At 42.9% G+C, this 16,330-nt stretch overlaps 3 protein-coding genes across 3 annotated transcripts; 2 read left to right on the top strand and 1 right to left on the bottom strand.

Moving 5' to 3' along the window:
* Nucleotides 1-5,100: 5,100 nt before the first annotated feature.
* LOC142606154 (tropinone reductase homolog At5g06060-like) lies at nucleotides 5,101-7,679 on the bottom strand. The gene is made up of 5 exons (XM_075777548.1): nucleotides 7,455-7,679; nucleotides 6,096-6,422; nucleotides 5,622-5,838; nucleotides 5,431-5,537; nucleotides 5,101-5,283 (listed from the first exon to the last, which is right to left on the bottom strand). Exons 1-5 carry the CDS (start codon nucleotides 7,677-7,679, stop codon nucleotides 5,101-5,103), a joined length of 1,059 nt encoding a protein of 352 aa, XP_075633663.1.
* An 833-nt stretch (nucleotides 7,680-8,512) lies between these two features.
* On the top strand, nucleotides 8,513-9,208 carry LOC142606153 (uncharacterized). The gene has a single exon (XM_075777547.1). It carries the CDS (start codon nucleotides 8,513-8,515, stop codon nucleotides 9,206-9,208), a length of 696 nt encoding a protein of 231 aa, XP_075633662.1.
* Nucleotides 9,209-11,002: 1,794 nt separating this feature from the next.
* Nucleotides 11,003-11,518, top strand: LOC142606152 (uncharacterized). The gene has a single exon (XM_075777546.1). It carries the CDS (start codon nucleotides 11,003-11,005, stop codon nucleotides 11,516-11,518), a length of 516 nt encoding a protein of 171 aa, XP_075633661.1.
* Nucleotides 11,519-16,330: the final 4,812 nt, after the last annotated feature.

The raw sequence follows: 16,330 nt of genomic DNA, 5'->3' as shown, positions 1-16,330 counted from the left end.
CAGATGTAACAAATGAATGTACTCATTCCTGAAATTAATAAAAGAACGGTTTAGCTAATATCTTCGTGCAAATAGGTCTGGTCACAAAAGATTATATCAAAAATGGCTAAGTAATAAGATTCCGCACAGACGGATGTACATTACTAACGAAGCCAAAAGATTATATAAAAAATGGCTAAATAATAAGATTCCGCACACACGGATGTACGTTAGTGACGTAGCCAAAAGATTATATAAAAAATGTCTAAGTAATAAGATTCTGCACAGACGAATGTACATTACTGACGAAGCCAGTAACAAAAAATAAGCTCAGTAACAAGATTCCGCCTAGATGGATGTAAGTTACTAACGAAGGATGTATGTCACAACTCCAGAAACAACTAACCAGACGACACTTCACCTTGAAGAAAGTAAAGGTATTAACGAGACTCCATCAAGATGTGGGCTACAGATAAAACAAAGAGACAAGGACCCTGCCATTAGTGTGTTCAAGGAGAAGCACATGCTTAAAGGGAAAGCTGCAACAACATGAATCATAAGTAAGTAAATGTGCGATTGTCAATTTAGTTTAAAGCCCAAAAACCGTGGGTAGATGTCGTTACTTTTTCCAAACCAAAGGCCCATAAACGCTGGGCCAAAAATATTGTTCTTAAAGTAGGCCCAAAACATGATAGGCAATAAAAAAAAAGGAATATTTCCTAAGTGATAAGCTCAGGAACCAGCTGCGGCGTCGTCTTTAGTGGGGGTATTCTCGGGGGCATCACCTTCAGGGGCCGAGGACTGGGCAGCCTCGTCAACGACCATCTCTTTATCCATTTCTTCCAAGTCCAAGCTCTCCAGGTCCACTCCAGAGGGATGTTTGACCAAGTATCTCCTCAGAAGTTCAAAACCCTTGAAGTACCAACTGAAGAGGACGGTATTAAACTCGCTCGTTTGCTGGAAAGCCTCAATAGCATTAGCAATAATGGTTTTGATCCTCTCCTTGGCACCCAGCAACTATTCATCTTTCTCCAAAGTCAGCTAACACTCAGCTCTAAGGTCGTCATTCAAATTCTTGATATTTTCCTTCAGTATGGTGGCCTCGCACATAGATTCTATGAGCTTCTTTTTTAGTGTTGAGTTCTCCAACTCCAGAGCTTCCATCTTTGGTATTAGTGATGCCACTTTAGCTCCTTGAGTGAGATATTCAGCGGTGATATGGAGGCTCTCCCCTAACACCTAAATTTTTTTTTGCGACTATCAGTAAAAAAAAAAAGAAAAAAGAGGGAGGTTAAAAAGTACACGAGCTCTGTACCTGAACAAGCTTATGGACATGACGAGTTGCGACTTCGCTGAAAGGGATGCCCGAAAAAACTACCAAATCCTCGAAAGAGACGACCCTATGCGCCCTTTCCACCACCAGCTTCTCGTCATCCCAAATGGTTGATGAAAGGGAGTCAGCTTTCCCCTTCTGTTTATCAAATAGACGTGGCTTCTTTGATATGAGAGTGGGAATCTCTTCAATTGAAGTCGCGGGAAGGGCCGTCCTCGTCGTCTCAGTACCGGAGACTAGGGGAGTGATGGAGGAGCCCTTCCCTATGACCCGCATTGCTTTCTTCCCAATACTGGACAAAGGTTCGTCCTTCTTCGATCTCATCTTTGCATACAAATCCTTGTTGAACTTGGTTGTCATCTCTACAAAGAGGAAAATACTTGTTAAAAGAAAAAAAAAAAAGGAAAGAGGGGAAAACGTGCTAAAAAAAAAAAGGGCATTGACGAGCCAAGCACTTACTCTTCTTTCCCTCGATTTCGAGATTGCACAAGACGAAAGCAGATGGCTCTGGGCCAAGACAATGGAAAGAGAGAGTCCTCGGGTCCACTAGGTCATCCTAATCCTCGATTGTCTTCGTGTATTCAATTGCTTTTTCCACTCGCTCTTTATTCCTGCTCTTAAGCTTGGAACGTTTCTTGACTGCACAAAGATAATGGACGAAGGAATTAGAGACAGAAAAAGCAAACACCACAAAACACAAATAATAAAAGGAAATAATGACGCACCTAAGGTTGGGGTTCCCCACCGACGAGGCAACCTCAGGAGTTCACCCTAGACCCTTATGGAGGAAGTCTCAAAGTCATCCCCAGACACAAAGAAAAACTTGGACTTCCAGTACCTAAAAGACGAAGTTAAACTCTGGACGATCCTGGTCCTCCTCTCTCAAGGAACCAGCTCTTAGTACCCATATTTCTTGGATTCTTTCAAACGATACAAATAGACAAGCTCGTCTACTTTGAGCTCATCACCACCCGTAGCGGCCAGCCATATTTCCATACAACTGACCACTATCCTCTAGGAGTTGGGCATGAGCTACCTGGGAGTAATATCGAAGCGGTCTAACAGCTTCATAAAGAATGGGTGGACAGGGAACCTCAACCCATAGACGAAGGCAGAATCGTAAAAGCAAACCTCCCCGGGAAAGAAATGACATGCCCAATCTCTCTCTTTGGGCAGACGGACCCTAACCCACTCCGGAAATTGGAACCTATCCTTAAATCTACCTAATGTTTTAGCATCTAACCCACACACCTCCTTGAGGGCGTGGAAAGCCCTAACCTCTAGAAGAGTCGATACGGCTGTATCTCCTTCCATTGGGTCGTCACTAGACGACAGCCCAGTCTCAAGCTCACTAGACCTAACCTCAGACATCCTCACCTGCCCCCTCACCAAGCTTTCGAACCAATTGATCGACTGACGAAGCAAAGGCAACAAATCAACCAAGACAATGCTCAGGCCGTTACTCCTTAAGGCGAAATCCTCAAGGTATGGAAAAACCCCTAAAGATCCTCCTAAACGCACAAAAAGGAAAGAGATTAAGGGGCAAGCTGTCCAAACCTTAGAACTATTAACCATGGAAAAACCAAAGAAACCAAAACCAAAGACAAATCCTAAAAAAAAAAAAATTTGCAGGAACCAACATGGCAAAAGGAGAAGGAGAGGAAATCAAAAATTCACCACGGTATACAACTGTAAAAGATAAGAATCAAAAGAAGAAAAAAGGGACATACCTCAAGTGGAGAGCGTCGGAAAATCCACCTCTCACCGGCTCGGAGAAAAAGCACAGAGAAAGAGGTCGGAAGAGATACTTGGAGCAATGATAGGGAATTTGAAAAGATAAAAGGGAAAGAGGAGAAAAGATGAAGTTTTTAAAACAAAAACCCAGAAAACCGAAAATCAATGGGAAACCCAAGAGGCATACAATGGGAATAGTAACTACACCAACCAAAGCGCGCCACATGGCCATGACTGGTATGGCACCGCCACTACGCTTTTAATGCGGCACAAAACGCCAAGAGTCACCTTCAGTCAAATAAACCCTTCATATTCTATGGTCGTCATGACAAGTCATGATGACCACAGAATCTGGGGGCATCTGATGGGATTGATGAAATCAGTTGAAGACGAGCTCGATACGACAGACGAGACAATTCTCGGAGACGAGCCTAAGCTAGTGTCCACGTCACTGACGAGGATATCAGGATCATTCAATGGCGCCAATAATGCTCTGGACAGTTACAAAATTAGCTACATAGACCGTTGGAGCCATATTGAAACCTCATTACCTAGTAGGAAGCATTACCAGGAGAGGCATTAACTCCACAATATCAACCACAACGGCTAGAATCCGGATCAACCTGTATAAAGCCTTCACATTGCCAAAGACAAGGTACACATAGAATCGTTAGTTATACTGAATTATTTTGACCTGTTGTTATAAACTCCATTGTGCTGACTTTGGCATCGGAGGCGTTGTGGCAAGCACCACACTGGTGACCATTTAGAGAGTTCTCACATCCATTGGGATGCAAGCGAGCACCCGGCCTTGTCTGGACGAACTCACTACAACTGACGAATTTTTGCTTCATCAATAGCTTATCACAACAAGCCTAGAAAAATAAACTTCACTTATTCGGGTCCAAAAAACTGCCAAAGGCCTAATCACTTAGGTTAGAAGAAATGGGTTTTGGCACCCAAAAATAAAGCTTGAAATTAGAATTACACGAATACTCAAGGCCAAGTTGAGGCCGTTTGCTAAGTGAAAAATGGGCCAAACAAATACGAATTCCCAAGATTGGATTTGTTCTTCAAATACCCATCTCAAAGCTAATAGTAATCTTTAGCTTTTAGTTAAAAAGAAAAAACCAATGGTTTTTCATGTTACTTTCCCTACACATTGCTTAACCATGATTATCATTCACTAATGCCAACCATAGTTTTATTAGAGAACAAAATGGTAACCTACTTGAAGCTGACAAGGAAGAAGTTTAAGATTAAGGGCCAATTTGGGAACCGCTTGCTGATACTGAAAACTGAAAACCACTTATTTTGATGAAAGTATGTAGAAAAAAAGCTAAAAGCTGACTTTTGGAGTAATGTGACCCACATAACAGTGAAATGAGACCCACTTTAGGAGCAAAAATAAGCTGAAAAGAAAAACAAGCTAAGTTTTTCTCAAATCCCAAATACAACCTAAGATCTCTCTCATAAATCCAAATCGAACGGTCCAACCAGTAGCAGAGTGCTACGTGTTATGATCAAAATAATAATCACCCTTCAATATAAACTAAAACATGAAATAAATCAATTTTGTTAGAATTATGGTTAAGTGATTAAACTTACAATTTCTTAACAGTTTAAACTTTTGGGACAATTGGTAATTTAACATGATATCAGAGTAAGAGATCCTAAGTTCTATCCATGTCTTCACTCTATCTCCCATTTAAAATGTTGAATTCCCACTTATTGAGCTCCCACTTACTAAGGGAAAGTTTAGGTCCACATGTGAGAGGGAAGTGTTAAAATTATGGTTAAGTGATTAAACTCACTATTTTCTAACAATTTAAACTTTTAGGACAATTGGTAATTTAACAAATTTCACTTGCCAAAAGACTCATATCTATGCGTGCTATAGTATAATAGTTTATTGGTGATTACATGCATACATCATAATGTAACAAAACTACCTAGGAACACGCAAAAAAGATCAAACTGAAATTGCCTTATTATGCAATACTACAAAGTACGGAAACTGGCATTTGTTTGCGCTAATTCTGAATTATATATGCTTATGGGAACGTGAAGCCATTCACTGTCATACCTCCATCAACGCATATACTCTGCCTGGTCATGTACGAGGTCGCTGGTAGGCATTGGAATGCTACCAAGGAAGACACCTCTTTGGGCTCTCTAGCACATCCCATAGGTGTTCGAGAGACAACAGCATTGAAAAAGTTTTCATCATCCAAATACTACAATAAAAAAGGAAAATAATAATTATGACATAATTTAATAAGCTAGTTATTAATTTCGATACGTTAATAGGTTAAAATTCCACCGTATCTTAAAAAAAAAAAAAAAAAAATTAAAGCACACGGGTGTGATGAAAAGGTCATTACAGGTTGGACTAAAGGGGTCTTGATGTACCAAGGTGCAACACAATTGGTCCTTATATTATCTTTTGCCCACTTGCATGCCAAATTTTTTGTCAGCTGATTCATTGCCCCTGCATACTTATAAAGACCTTCAATATTGTAGCTCAAAGTAGTAATAATACAATCCAAAAAATGATGAGACAAGTCCAGGTTACCTTTACTTGCTCCATATATGGAGCCCCCTCTGACTGATACAACCCCACAAACTGAAGACACAAAGACAATGCTTCCTGCTGACGAAGCCTTCAATAGAGGATGGGCAAGTTGGCTCAAGTGATAAGCTGATTCAAAATTTGTGGCCATGATAAATGAGAAATCTTGGGCTGTATTCTCCAAGGTCGGTTTTGGTTTGTTTGTCCCAACATTGTTAATCTATATCCATGCATTTATTTAACAAAAGCGCCAATTAGGAAATATATAAAAAATGCTAGTAAAAGCTAGTGTTATTAATAAATTGACATAATAGATAAATTTCTGGATGATTTGTTTTTTAAAAGCTTATTTGCATCACTATTTCAAATTAGTTATGCAAATACATACATAAAAATATGGGCTAAAATACAACCTTAATCATAATGGATTGGAGGGATTAACCAAAAAAGAAAAAGCATAACCAAGGGTTGACTTACAAGGATGTTAAGTTTCCCATTAAAGCGATTAGAGGCAGAGCTAATTAGTTTCTCTCTTTCAGCTCTAGAGGATACATCGCACACTGAACCGGTGACTTGGAGACCCTTCTTCCTCCATTCACTTAAACACTCATTAAGGTCGACCTCGTTTCGAGAGCATGTATGCACAGTTGCTCCAAGACCTGTTAGTTCCTCCACAATAGCTTGCCTAATCACAAAATAATAGAAGGGGATCAGTTTTTTTAGCGAACCAGCGCGTTGAGAACATTGCTTCAGCTTCTTTTGAATGAATATACTATTATGAGGTGAATCACTTAGTGTATTGTACTGATGATACGTACATATCATATTATGATGCATAAAGGAGAGTTACTTTTTGTTGCTAATATTTTCAATCATAATACTTTCCTGCTAGTGATGATACGTACATATCATATTATGATGCATAAAGGAGAGTTACTTTTTGTTGCTAATATTTTCAATCATAATACTTTCCTGCTACTAGCAGGAAAGTATTATGATTGAAAATATTAGCAACAAAAAGTAGTAAGAATAAGTTATTGATGAAGCTTTCTAGTTAAAAACAATAGCAACAAAGGGAACACAAAAGGGAAAGAAAGTAGGGACCCTATTCCTTTGCTTCCACTGGAAACAAGAGCGGTCATGCCCTGGAGAGACCATCTACTGTTGAAGGGGAGTAAAAATGAATGCGACGGATCTATGTGGCTGGATGTGACGATAGAAGGATGACGGGTTTATAACTGACACAACCAAGGAGCACGGATCCACAGTGGACGGATGGATACAACACAGCCGTCGTCCTTCCAGTTTTGGCTCCAAGGATCCCTAAATGGAAATTTACGCTTTACGATTAAGTCTGATGTGGCTTTGCTTGATCTCCACACAAACGTGTATAAGAAGAATTCTTGCATCACACGTTTAACCCTAATCAAATGACTCCTATAAGGAAAAGAACACTAGAATGTATACAAAAGGACTTCATGGCCAAGGCATGGATGCTAACCCTACATCACTATAAATACCTCAAAACCCTCATTAATCAAGGTACGCATTATTTACTCAACTCTGGCACTCTAGGGTCGTGACAAAGTTCTAACTTGACATTCGGAGGGTTTTTGGCCAGCATCACACCGGTGCTTTCTGTTAGGTATTGTTTTGATTTGTAGGTATTGTTTCGATTTGGGAGAGCGTGTAGCTTATTGGTGATTTTTCGGCATCATCAGTTGGCGTTGTCTATGGGAAACGAGTGAGTAATCAGCCTTTGCTTTATCCCTGAGACAAAAAGTTGCATGGTACTCACTCGATCAATGGCAACAACCAACAATCAGGGCGACGAACCGTTGGCCACGGCCTTGGAGAGGCAAGTCCAAAAGCTCGCGGCAGCGGTCGAACGCCTAACCAAGCAAAGTCATGATTTGGAGAAGCAGTTGCGGCAAAGGAATGCACACCTTGGCGTGCAGGAAGAAGACTAGGAAGGAGCAAGTGCTGAAAGGAGGAATCAAGAAGGACCCGAGGGTAGCCACGCTCCGAGTAGACCGGAGAGGCATGACACCAGCCAGCCATCTTTCTCTGACACTCTCCCTTCTCACATAGCCGCTGAGATGCAGATGATGAGGGAACGGATGGATGTGATGATGAATGCCCTCAAAGATCGAGTATCTAGCGACCTCGATGACTTGGTCAAGCGGACCGATTCGCCTTTCATAGCACTCGTTAGTTCATGCCCCCTTCCCCCAAAGTTTCGCATGCCTCAGGTGGAGAGTTATGACGGGTCCAAGGACCCCTTAGACCACCTAAAATCTTTCAAGACCATAATGCACCTTCAAGGTGTGCTAGATGAAATCATGTGCAGGGCCTTCTCCACTACGCTGAAGGGACCTGCGAGGATATGGTATAGCAGATTGACGCCCAATTCGATTAGCATTTTCAAGGAGTTAGGCGCTCAATTTGTGTCACACTTTATTGGGGGCCACCGATACAAGAAGTCCACAGCCTGTTTGATGAGCATTAAGCAACGAGAAGACGAGACGCTAGGATCATACATATCCTGCTTCAACAAAGAGGCTCTCTCGATAGACAAGGCTGACGACAAGATACTAGTGGCTACGTTCACCAACGGGCTGCAGAAGGGTAAGTTTCTCTTTTCCCTATACAAGAACGACACAAAGACTATGTCAGATGTGCTTTACAGGGCAACCAAGTACATGAACACGGAAGATGCGTTGTTGGCTAGGGAAGAAAAGCCTAGAAAGAGGGAGAGACAGGAAGACACACGGGTAGACAAAGGCAGGAAGATGGCCAGAACTGGGGAATGATGGGAGGATAGACGTTCCAAGCCACCTACGGGTAAATTCACAAGCTTTACCCCCCTGACTGCTCCAATTGATCAAGTGCTAATGCAAATTAAGGATGAAGGATCCTTGACTTTTCCTGGCAAACTGAAAGGAGACCCGAATAGGAGATCAAGGGATAAATATTGCTGTTTTCATCATGATCACGGCCACGATACGGCTGATTGCTATGACCTGAAACAAGAGATTGAAGCCCTTATTAGGCAAGGAAAGCTTCAGAGATTCATCAGCAAGAATAGGACGGACCCACCACAAGACCCAGCTCCTCGACGGAAAAATGAGCGCCCGAGGCCCCCGATAGGAGACATAAGGATGATCATTGGGGGAACAGTAGTATTGAGCTCGTCCAAAAAGGCCCGCAAAACGTACCTAAGGACAGTTCATAGTGTCCAACTGGCAGGTGCCATGTCGAAGATGAGACGGATCAACAACCCAGTCGTTGAGTTTTTAGAGGAGGATGTGCGGCGTCTCCACCACCCGCATGATGACGCGATTGTTGTGACTTTGCAAGTAGAAGATTACAATATGCATCAAGTTTTGGTTGACAATGGAAGCTCAACTGATATACTTTACTACCTCGTACTCCAGCAGATGGGGATTGGAAGAGAGCGACTGGTTCCAACAAACGCACCCCTCGTCGGTTTCGAAGGAACAAGGGTCTACCCCCTTGGCATGATCACATTGTCCGTCATGGTGGGAGATTACCCCAGCAGATCACCAGGGATGTGGTATTTCTTGTAGTTGATTCGTCTGCCTACAATGCTATCATTGGACGACCTATTCTCAACACATGGAAAGCTATAACTATGACCTACCATTTGATGATCAAATTCCCAACCGAGTATGGGGTTGGAGAGCTGCGCAGAAATCAGGTAGTTGCACGGGAGTGCAACGTGGCCATGATGGAGATGGACGGCCATATACAAACATTGAGCATAGAAGAACAACGGACGATAGCATAACCTGTGGAGGAGTTAGAAGAAGTACACCTCGACGATTCAAGGCCTAAACGGACCACAAGAATCGGTACCTTGGCCAGCCAAACGGTCCGGTAAGCACTTGCAATGTTCCTCAAGGAAAACCAAGACGTTTTTGCATGGAGTCACGAGGACATGCCGAGGATTGACTTGTCGGTCATGGTCCACAGGTTGAACGTATCACCCTCATTCTCTCCTGTCCAACATAAGAAGCGAGTGTTCGCCCCTGAATGAGATCGAGCCATAGTTGAGGAAGTGCAGAAGTTACAAGAAGCAGACTTCATACGTAAAGTGTACTACTCGGATTGGTTGGCAAACGTGGTAATGGTCAAGAAGGCCAATGGGAAGTGGAGAATGTGTGTCGACTTCACGGATCTGAATAGGGCTTTCCCTAAGGATAGTTATCCACTCCCACATATTGATACCTTGGTGGATTCCACCGCAAGACATGAACTCTTGAGCTTCATGGATGCTTTCTCCGGCTACAACCAGATTAAATTGGATGAAATTGATCAAGAAAAAACCTCGTTCGTAACGAGTCAAAGGCTTTTTTGCTACAAAGTAATGCCCTTTGGACTTAAGAATGTAGATGCTACATATCAGAGATTGATGAACAAGATGATCGTGCACCAGATTGGGAGGAACATGTAAGTTTATGTAGACGACATGCTGGTAAAAAGCATTCGGGAGTCCAACCACATGAGCGACCTCTAGGAGACTTTCGACACTCTTCGGTCATACAAAATGAAGCAAGTGCGCGTTCGGGATGACTGCAGGAAAGTTCTTGGGATTTATGGTGTTCCAAAGGGGTATCGAGGTCAATCCGAAAAAGGTGAAGACGATAATAGAACTAGCTCCTCCAAAGACAGTAAAGGAAGTGCAAAGTTTGAACGGCAAGATAGCAACCTTGAATAGATTCGTATCAAGGGCAACAGACAAATGTCTCCCTTTCTTTCGCACGCTGAGAATATCATTTGAATGGACGGACGAGTGCCAAAAAGCATTTGAAGATTTAAAGGCGTATCTCTCTGCTTCGCCGTTACTCAGCCCATCCATACCGGGGGAAGAATTATTCCTATACCTTGCCGTCTACTTAGCAGCCGTCAGTGCGACTCTTATTAGAGAGGAAGATAAGGTACAAAAGCCTGTGTATTTTGTAAGCCGAGCACTGAGAGGAGCAGAAGAGAGGTACCTTCAGATGGAAAAGCTTGCCTTCGCATTAGTGACTGCCGCCCGAGAACTCAAACCATATTTTCAAGCTCACACCATAAATGTCATGATGGATAAGCCTTTATGAAGAGCAATGAACAACCCTAAAGCTGTGGGACGAATGACATTATGGGCGGTCAAGCTGAGTGAGTTCAACGTTCGGTACCAACCACGAACTGCTTTGAAAGGACAAGTAATAGCGGACTTCATCGCTGAGTTCACCTCCATAGAGGACTAGGGGGCAGAAGAAGCTCCCACGTGGAGAATCCACACAGTCGGATCCTTCAATAAACACGCAGGTGGAGTCAGCGTAGTACTTCACACACCGGAAGGAGACAAGATCAAGTGCATGGTCTGTCTGGATTTTTCTACAACCAATAACGAAGCGGAATACAAAGCCTTAATAGCAGGACTGGATCTTGCGATAGCCGCAGGAGCTAAGAGTGTGGTTGTATACTCCGATTCTCAAGTTGTGATCAATCAGGTTAATGGAAGTTACGAGTGCAAGAATGAAAGAATGAAGAAGTATATTGAGGAAGTGAAGGGTCGAGTGAACAATCTCCAAATCAAGTTGGTTCAAATCCTAAGGAAAGCGAACCAAGATGCCGACCGACTCGCAAAAGCAACTTTAGCAGAACCTATGATCATCCCTGACCAGGTATTATCCTTCGTCCAACTCTCATCATTATTAGATGGCACTAGCATGCAGGAGGTAAGCGGTAAGCATTGTTGGATGGCTCCAATAACGATGTATCTCAAGGACTGCAAACTGCCAGACAACAAAGAGGTCGTAAGAAAGTTGAAGGTTAAAGCTGCCTGGTTCGTTTTGATTAAAGACGCCCTATACAAAAGAGGATTCTCCTGACAGTACTTGAGATGCCTCGACCACGAAGAGGCAGACTACGTCATGAGGGAGTTCCATGAAGGAGTTTGCGGCAACCATTCTAGATCTAGGTCTTTGGTGCACAAGCTACTCTATGCAGGATACTACTAGCCGACTATGTAGAAGGACGCCAACATATATGTCAGAGCCTGCGACAAGTGCCAACGATTTGTTAATTTCATAAGGCAACCAATGGAAGAGCTCACCCTTATGACGACCCCATGACCATTTGCATAATGGGAATTAGACATCATGGGCCTGTTCCCAACAGCAGTAAGACAGTTAAAGTTCTTAGTAGTTGGCATTGACTACTTCACCAAATGGGTGGAAGTAGAGGCTTTGGCCACTATCATGAAGAAGAATATCTGAAATTTTGTATGGAGGAAAATTATTTGCAAGTATGGTATTCCGAGGGTGCTGGTTTCAGACAACGGAAAATAATTCGACAACGACGCATTCAAAGATTTTTGTTCCCAGCTAGGGATCAAGAACCACAACTCGTCACCCGCCCACCCGCAGGCCAATGGACAAGTTGAAGTCACGAATCGGTCCTTACTCAAGATTATCAAGACCCGGCTCGAGGGGGCAATGGGCATATGGCCAGATAAATTACCAAGTGTTTTATGGGCGTATAGGACAACGACAAAAACACCGATAGGGGAAACACTGTTCTGATTGGCGTATGGTAGTGAGGCCGTCATATCGGTAGAAGTAGGGCTAACAAGCTACTGGGTTGAGAATTACGACGAGAGCAAAAAAAAATGAAGCCATGCATTTGCAGCTTGATCTTGTGGACGAAGTCAGGGCGACAGCGGAGCAGAGACTAGCACGATACCAAGACCTGATGGTGAAGCATTACAACTCTAAGGTCAGGCATAGGGACTTCCAGATTGGAGATCTTGTCTTAAGAAGAGTACTCGGCTCAACAAAAGATGCCTCCCAGGGGAAGCTAGGACCTAACCGGGAAGAACCATACAAGATCGTGTCATGGCATAGGAAGGGAATGTACTACCTAGAGACACTAGACGGGAAAAAGTTGAGTCACCCATGGAACACGGAGCACCTGAAGAAATACTACTAGTAGACGAAGAATGAAGGCGACAGCAGCATCACCCTCCTTATTTCCAGTTTATCTTTTCCGGTTGATAGTTATAGTTTTTATTTCCTACAAAGTACTTTTAGGACCTAAAAGACAATTTTCTTATTTTTTTTGAATCATATTCTACCTATCCATTATAATAAGAGGAGTTTTATTCAGAGCATATGGAATGTGTTTTGCTCAGGTTTACCAAGTCCATATAGTGGACGGATCATCCCAAGTAGGATAAAAATTTAACATGTCGACATACTGGACGGATCATCCCAAGTAAGATGAAAATTTACCAAGTCCATATAGTGGACGGATCATTCCAAGTAGGTTGAAAATTTAACATGTCCACATACTGGACGGATCATCCCAAGTAGGATGAAAATTTACTAAGTTCATATAGTGGACGGATCATCCCAAGTAGGATGAAAAGTTAACATGTCTACATACTGGACGAATCATCCCAAGTAGGATGAAAATTTACCAAGTCCATATAGTGGACGGATAATCTCAAGTAGGATGAAAATTTAACATGTCCATATACAGGATGGATCATCCCAAGTAGAATGAAAATCTACTAAGTCCACATACAGGACGGATCATCCCAAGAAGGAGGAAAATCTACTAGGTCCATAGAATGGACAAATCATCCCAAATAGGACGAAAATGTGTTAGGTCCATTTAAGTGGACGGATCATCCCAAGTAGGATGAAAATTTGTCAAGTCCACATATTGGACGAATCATCCCAACGGGATAAAAATTACCCAATCCACATAATAGACGGATGATCCCCAGAAGGATGAAACTGTATCTAGACCACATAGTAGACGAATCATCCCAAATGTGAAAAAACTTTATCTGGTTCACTTAATAAACGAACTGCTGATGAAGGAATAAAAACTAGATTGTCCATAAAGAGAGTCCCAAAGAGGACGGACACATATATTGAACGTAAGAAGACGGATTTGTAAAGAAAAAGCGTAAACTACTTCAAAAAAAAAAAAGTGTGCAGATAAAATACAACATTTGCAAAATAAAACCAACAAAGGACAACGGTTGAAATCAATTAAATGAATTGTTATCTCATACATGTCTGATCTTTACAAAATCTATATATTACTCTTGAACCACGACGGTATCCTCATTGGCATCAGGGCTTTTTGGAGAAGATTGACGGGCGTCATCTTCGACGGATCCCTTTTCATCAGCCTTTGAGGCTTCATCGTCACCAGAACCTTCGCCAACTCGTCCGTTCCTTTAGAGTCGACGGGCCGAGCAAGGGTCTGACCTTCGGTGTCGATATTGATGTGCGCAAGGTGCAAGTTAGGGAACGATGCCTTCACTTGACGGAGACAATCATCGAATCCGTCGGCAAAGGAGGTACCCAGTTCACCCAAAAGAGCCTCGGAATCTTGATACTCTTTGACGGCCTCAACCTTTGCCTGACGGAGACTGTCTTCTTTAGCCTTCAAAGTCTCCCTCAGTAACTCCATTTCTTTTTCCAAGTTGTCATGAGCGTGCTCGGACTGTTTGAGCTTCTCTTTGTGACGAACCTCCAAAGCTTAAGCTTGTCAAGCTCTTCCACCATCGCCTTTGACTTTGCACAAACGTGCTCCAGCGTCTTCTCTTGAGCAAGGCAACGGTCCATTAACCCTTTAGCCATTAAGACCGTCTAGACCAACAACAATGAGTAAGTAAAAGTATTAATAGTATGACAAAACAAGTATACGACGGGTACTAACTGAGTAAGACTATACAGAGCCGTCTCCCTTATAGTTTTCGTCGCGTGATTACCTAGATCCTCATAGTCCTCCTCTTTGATAATAGAGGTCACCTGAGTTAGTGCGTATTGAGGATCTTCTCGGAGCAAGATGGGAGGTTTCTCCTTGATGGGGTCAGAATTGGTCGTTAGACCTTTGCCCTTGCCTACGCCCAACTTAGGGGGCAACTTCACTATGCCGGATCCTTGGCCAGCAGGTAATCCCATCACCAATTTTTGTTTTTTGCTATGATGATAAAATTTTTCAGACGTAGGTCTCTTCATAGACGGATGTGATGAACCTGTCTTAGGAGGAAGATCACCTCCTTGCTTTTTCTTAGAAGCCTGTTGTTTGATAATGGCCCTTCTCCTAGCATCATCCATTTCTGCAAAGAAGTAGACGGATGAAAACAATGGTATACATTAGAGCAACGGTGGTAGGTTTAGAAACTTACGTTTGCGTATTCCTGAGTCGTATTGATGAGTAGCAGTTGAAGGTTCCGGACCTTCACAATACCAATGCAGGGTATCCAAGGTGACGAGCTTTATCCAAATTCTCTCTGACAGCCTGGTGGTTTGGAAGATTTTCTCTAGGAAGCCAAATTGTTCTGTTGTAATGGGTGGACGGTCCCTAGTTCCAAAAGTGAACGGTTAGAATAACTTTAATACTTAATAAAAACTTGCAAGTAGGATGGGCACATATTGGACGGAGGCATTATGCCCCAGGTCTTATCTACTGGCATGTATTCATGGTCGTCTGGACGACACATCCAATCGTCCCCTTGAAGGAAGAAATATCGACCCTTCCAGTTACGATTGGAGTCTGGGGTCTCGGACACTAGCCTAAGCACCGGACTCCTCAGCACAAAGCTATACATGCCCTTTGACTTGATAATCTCAGATGGACGGTAACAATGAAAGAACTCCTCCAGACCTATGACAGATTGGATTGTGGTTGCTTGATTGAAGAAACAAAGTCATTCACCGTCCATAGGGGAGCATGACGAATTCCCTGAGCCCATCCGGACCTATGACGGATTGGACGGGAGGATCTATTCCATCTAAATCGTTATTTGAGTCAAACTCTAACCCATCCCCATCCTGCACCTCATCTTCCACACTGGAAGGAGAGCTGGCTGACGGTTCCCTCTCATCGCTGGAGGTGCTCGGGTCTGCTTGACTTGACGAAAACACCTCTTTGTAGCCCGTTCCCTCGCGGACAAAAGACTGACCACTTGACGCTTCACTAGATATCTAACACCTACAAATGACGGATAAAGAAAGCCTAAGACTCTAAGCCTATGCTGACGACGGACCAACATACTAAACAAAGGAAGGAAATTGTCAAGTAAAGAAAATACTCATAGTTGGACGGTGCGAAAAACCGACTGATGAACTGAAAGTACGATAAGTCGTAACTCCTTGAGGCAACGGATCGCACAAAGTGGACGGTTGCGCTCTGATCAGCAAAAATTTCTCCGAAACATAAAAATGAAGGGGATCGATAGTATATATAGAGGGAACGGCGTGGAAGACGAAGGGACGCATCGATTCCAACAATCCACCAATTGAGTTCCACCACGTGTCCTTGGAGCATTTATGACTCTATTCCAACCTGTCAATCAAAACACGCCAATCAAGGGTCAAAACTATCTGTCATTCCATTAGCCCATAAAGGATAGTTGACGGCCTCATGGAATGAGGGGGCAACTGAAGGGGAGTAAAATTGAATGCGATAGATCTATGTGGCTGGATGCAACGATAGAAGGATGACGGGTTTATAATTGACACAACCAAGGAGCACGGATCCACAGTGGATGGACGGATACAACATAGCCGTCATCCTTCCAGTTTTGGCTCCAAGGATCCCTAAATGAAAATTTACGCTTTACGGTTAAGTTTGATGTGGCTTTGCTTGATCTCCACGCAAACGTTTATAAGAAGAAT

Source organism: Castanea sativa, chromosome 8, assembly GCF_040712315.1.
Source record: "Castanea sativa cultivar Marrone di Chiusa Pesio chromosome 8, ASM4071231v1".
Lineage (NCBI taxonomy): Eukaryota > Viridiplantae > Streptophyta > Magnoliopsida > Fagales > Fagaceae > Castanea > Castanea sativa.
This window is presented reverse-complemented; position numbering and strand designations above follow the sequence as displayed.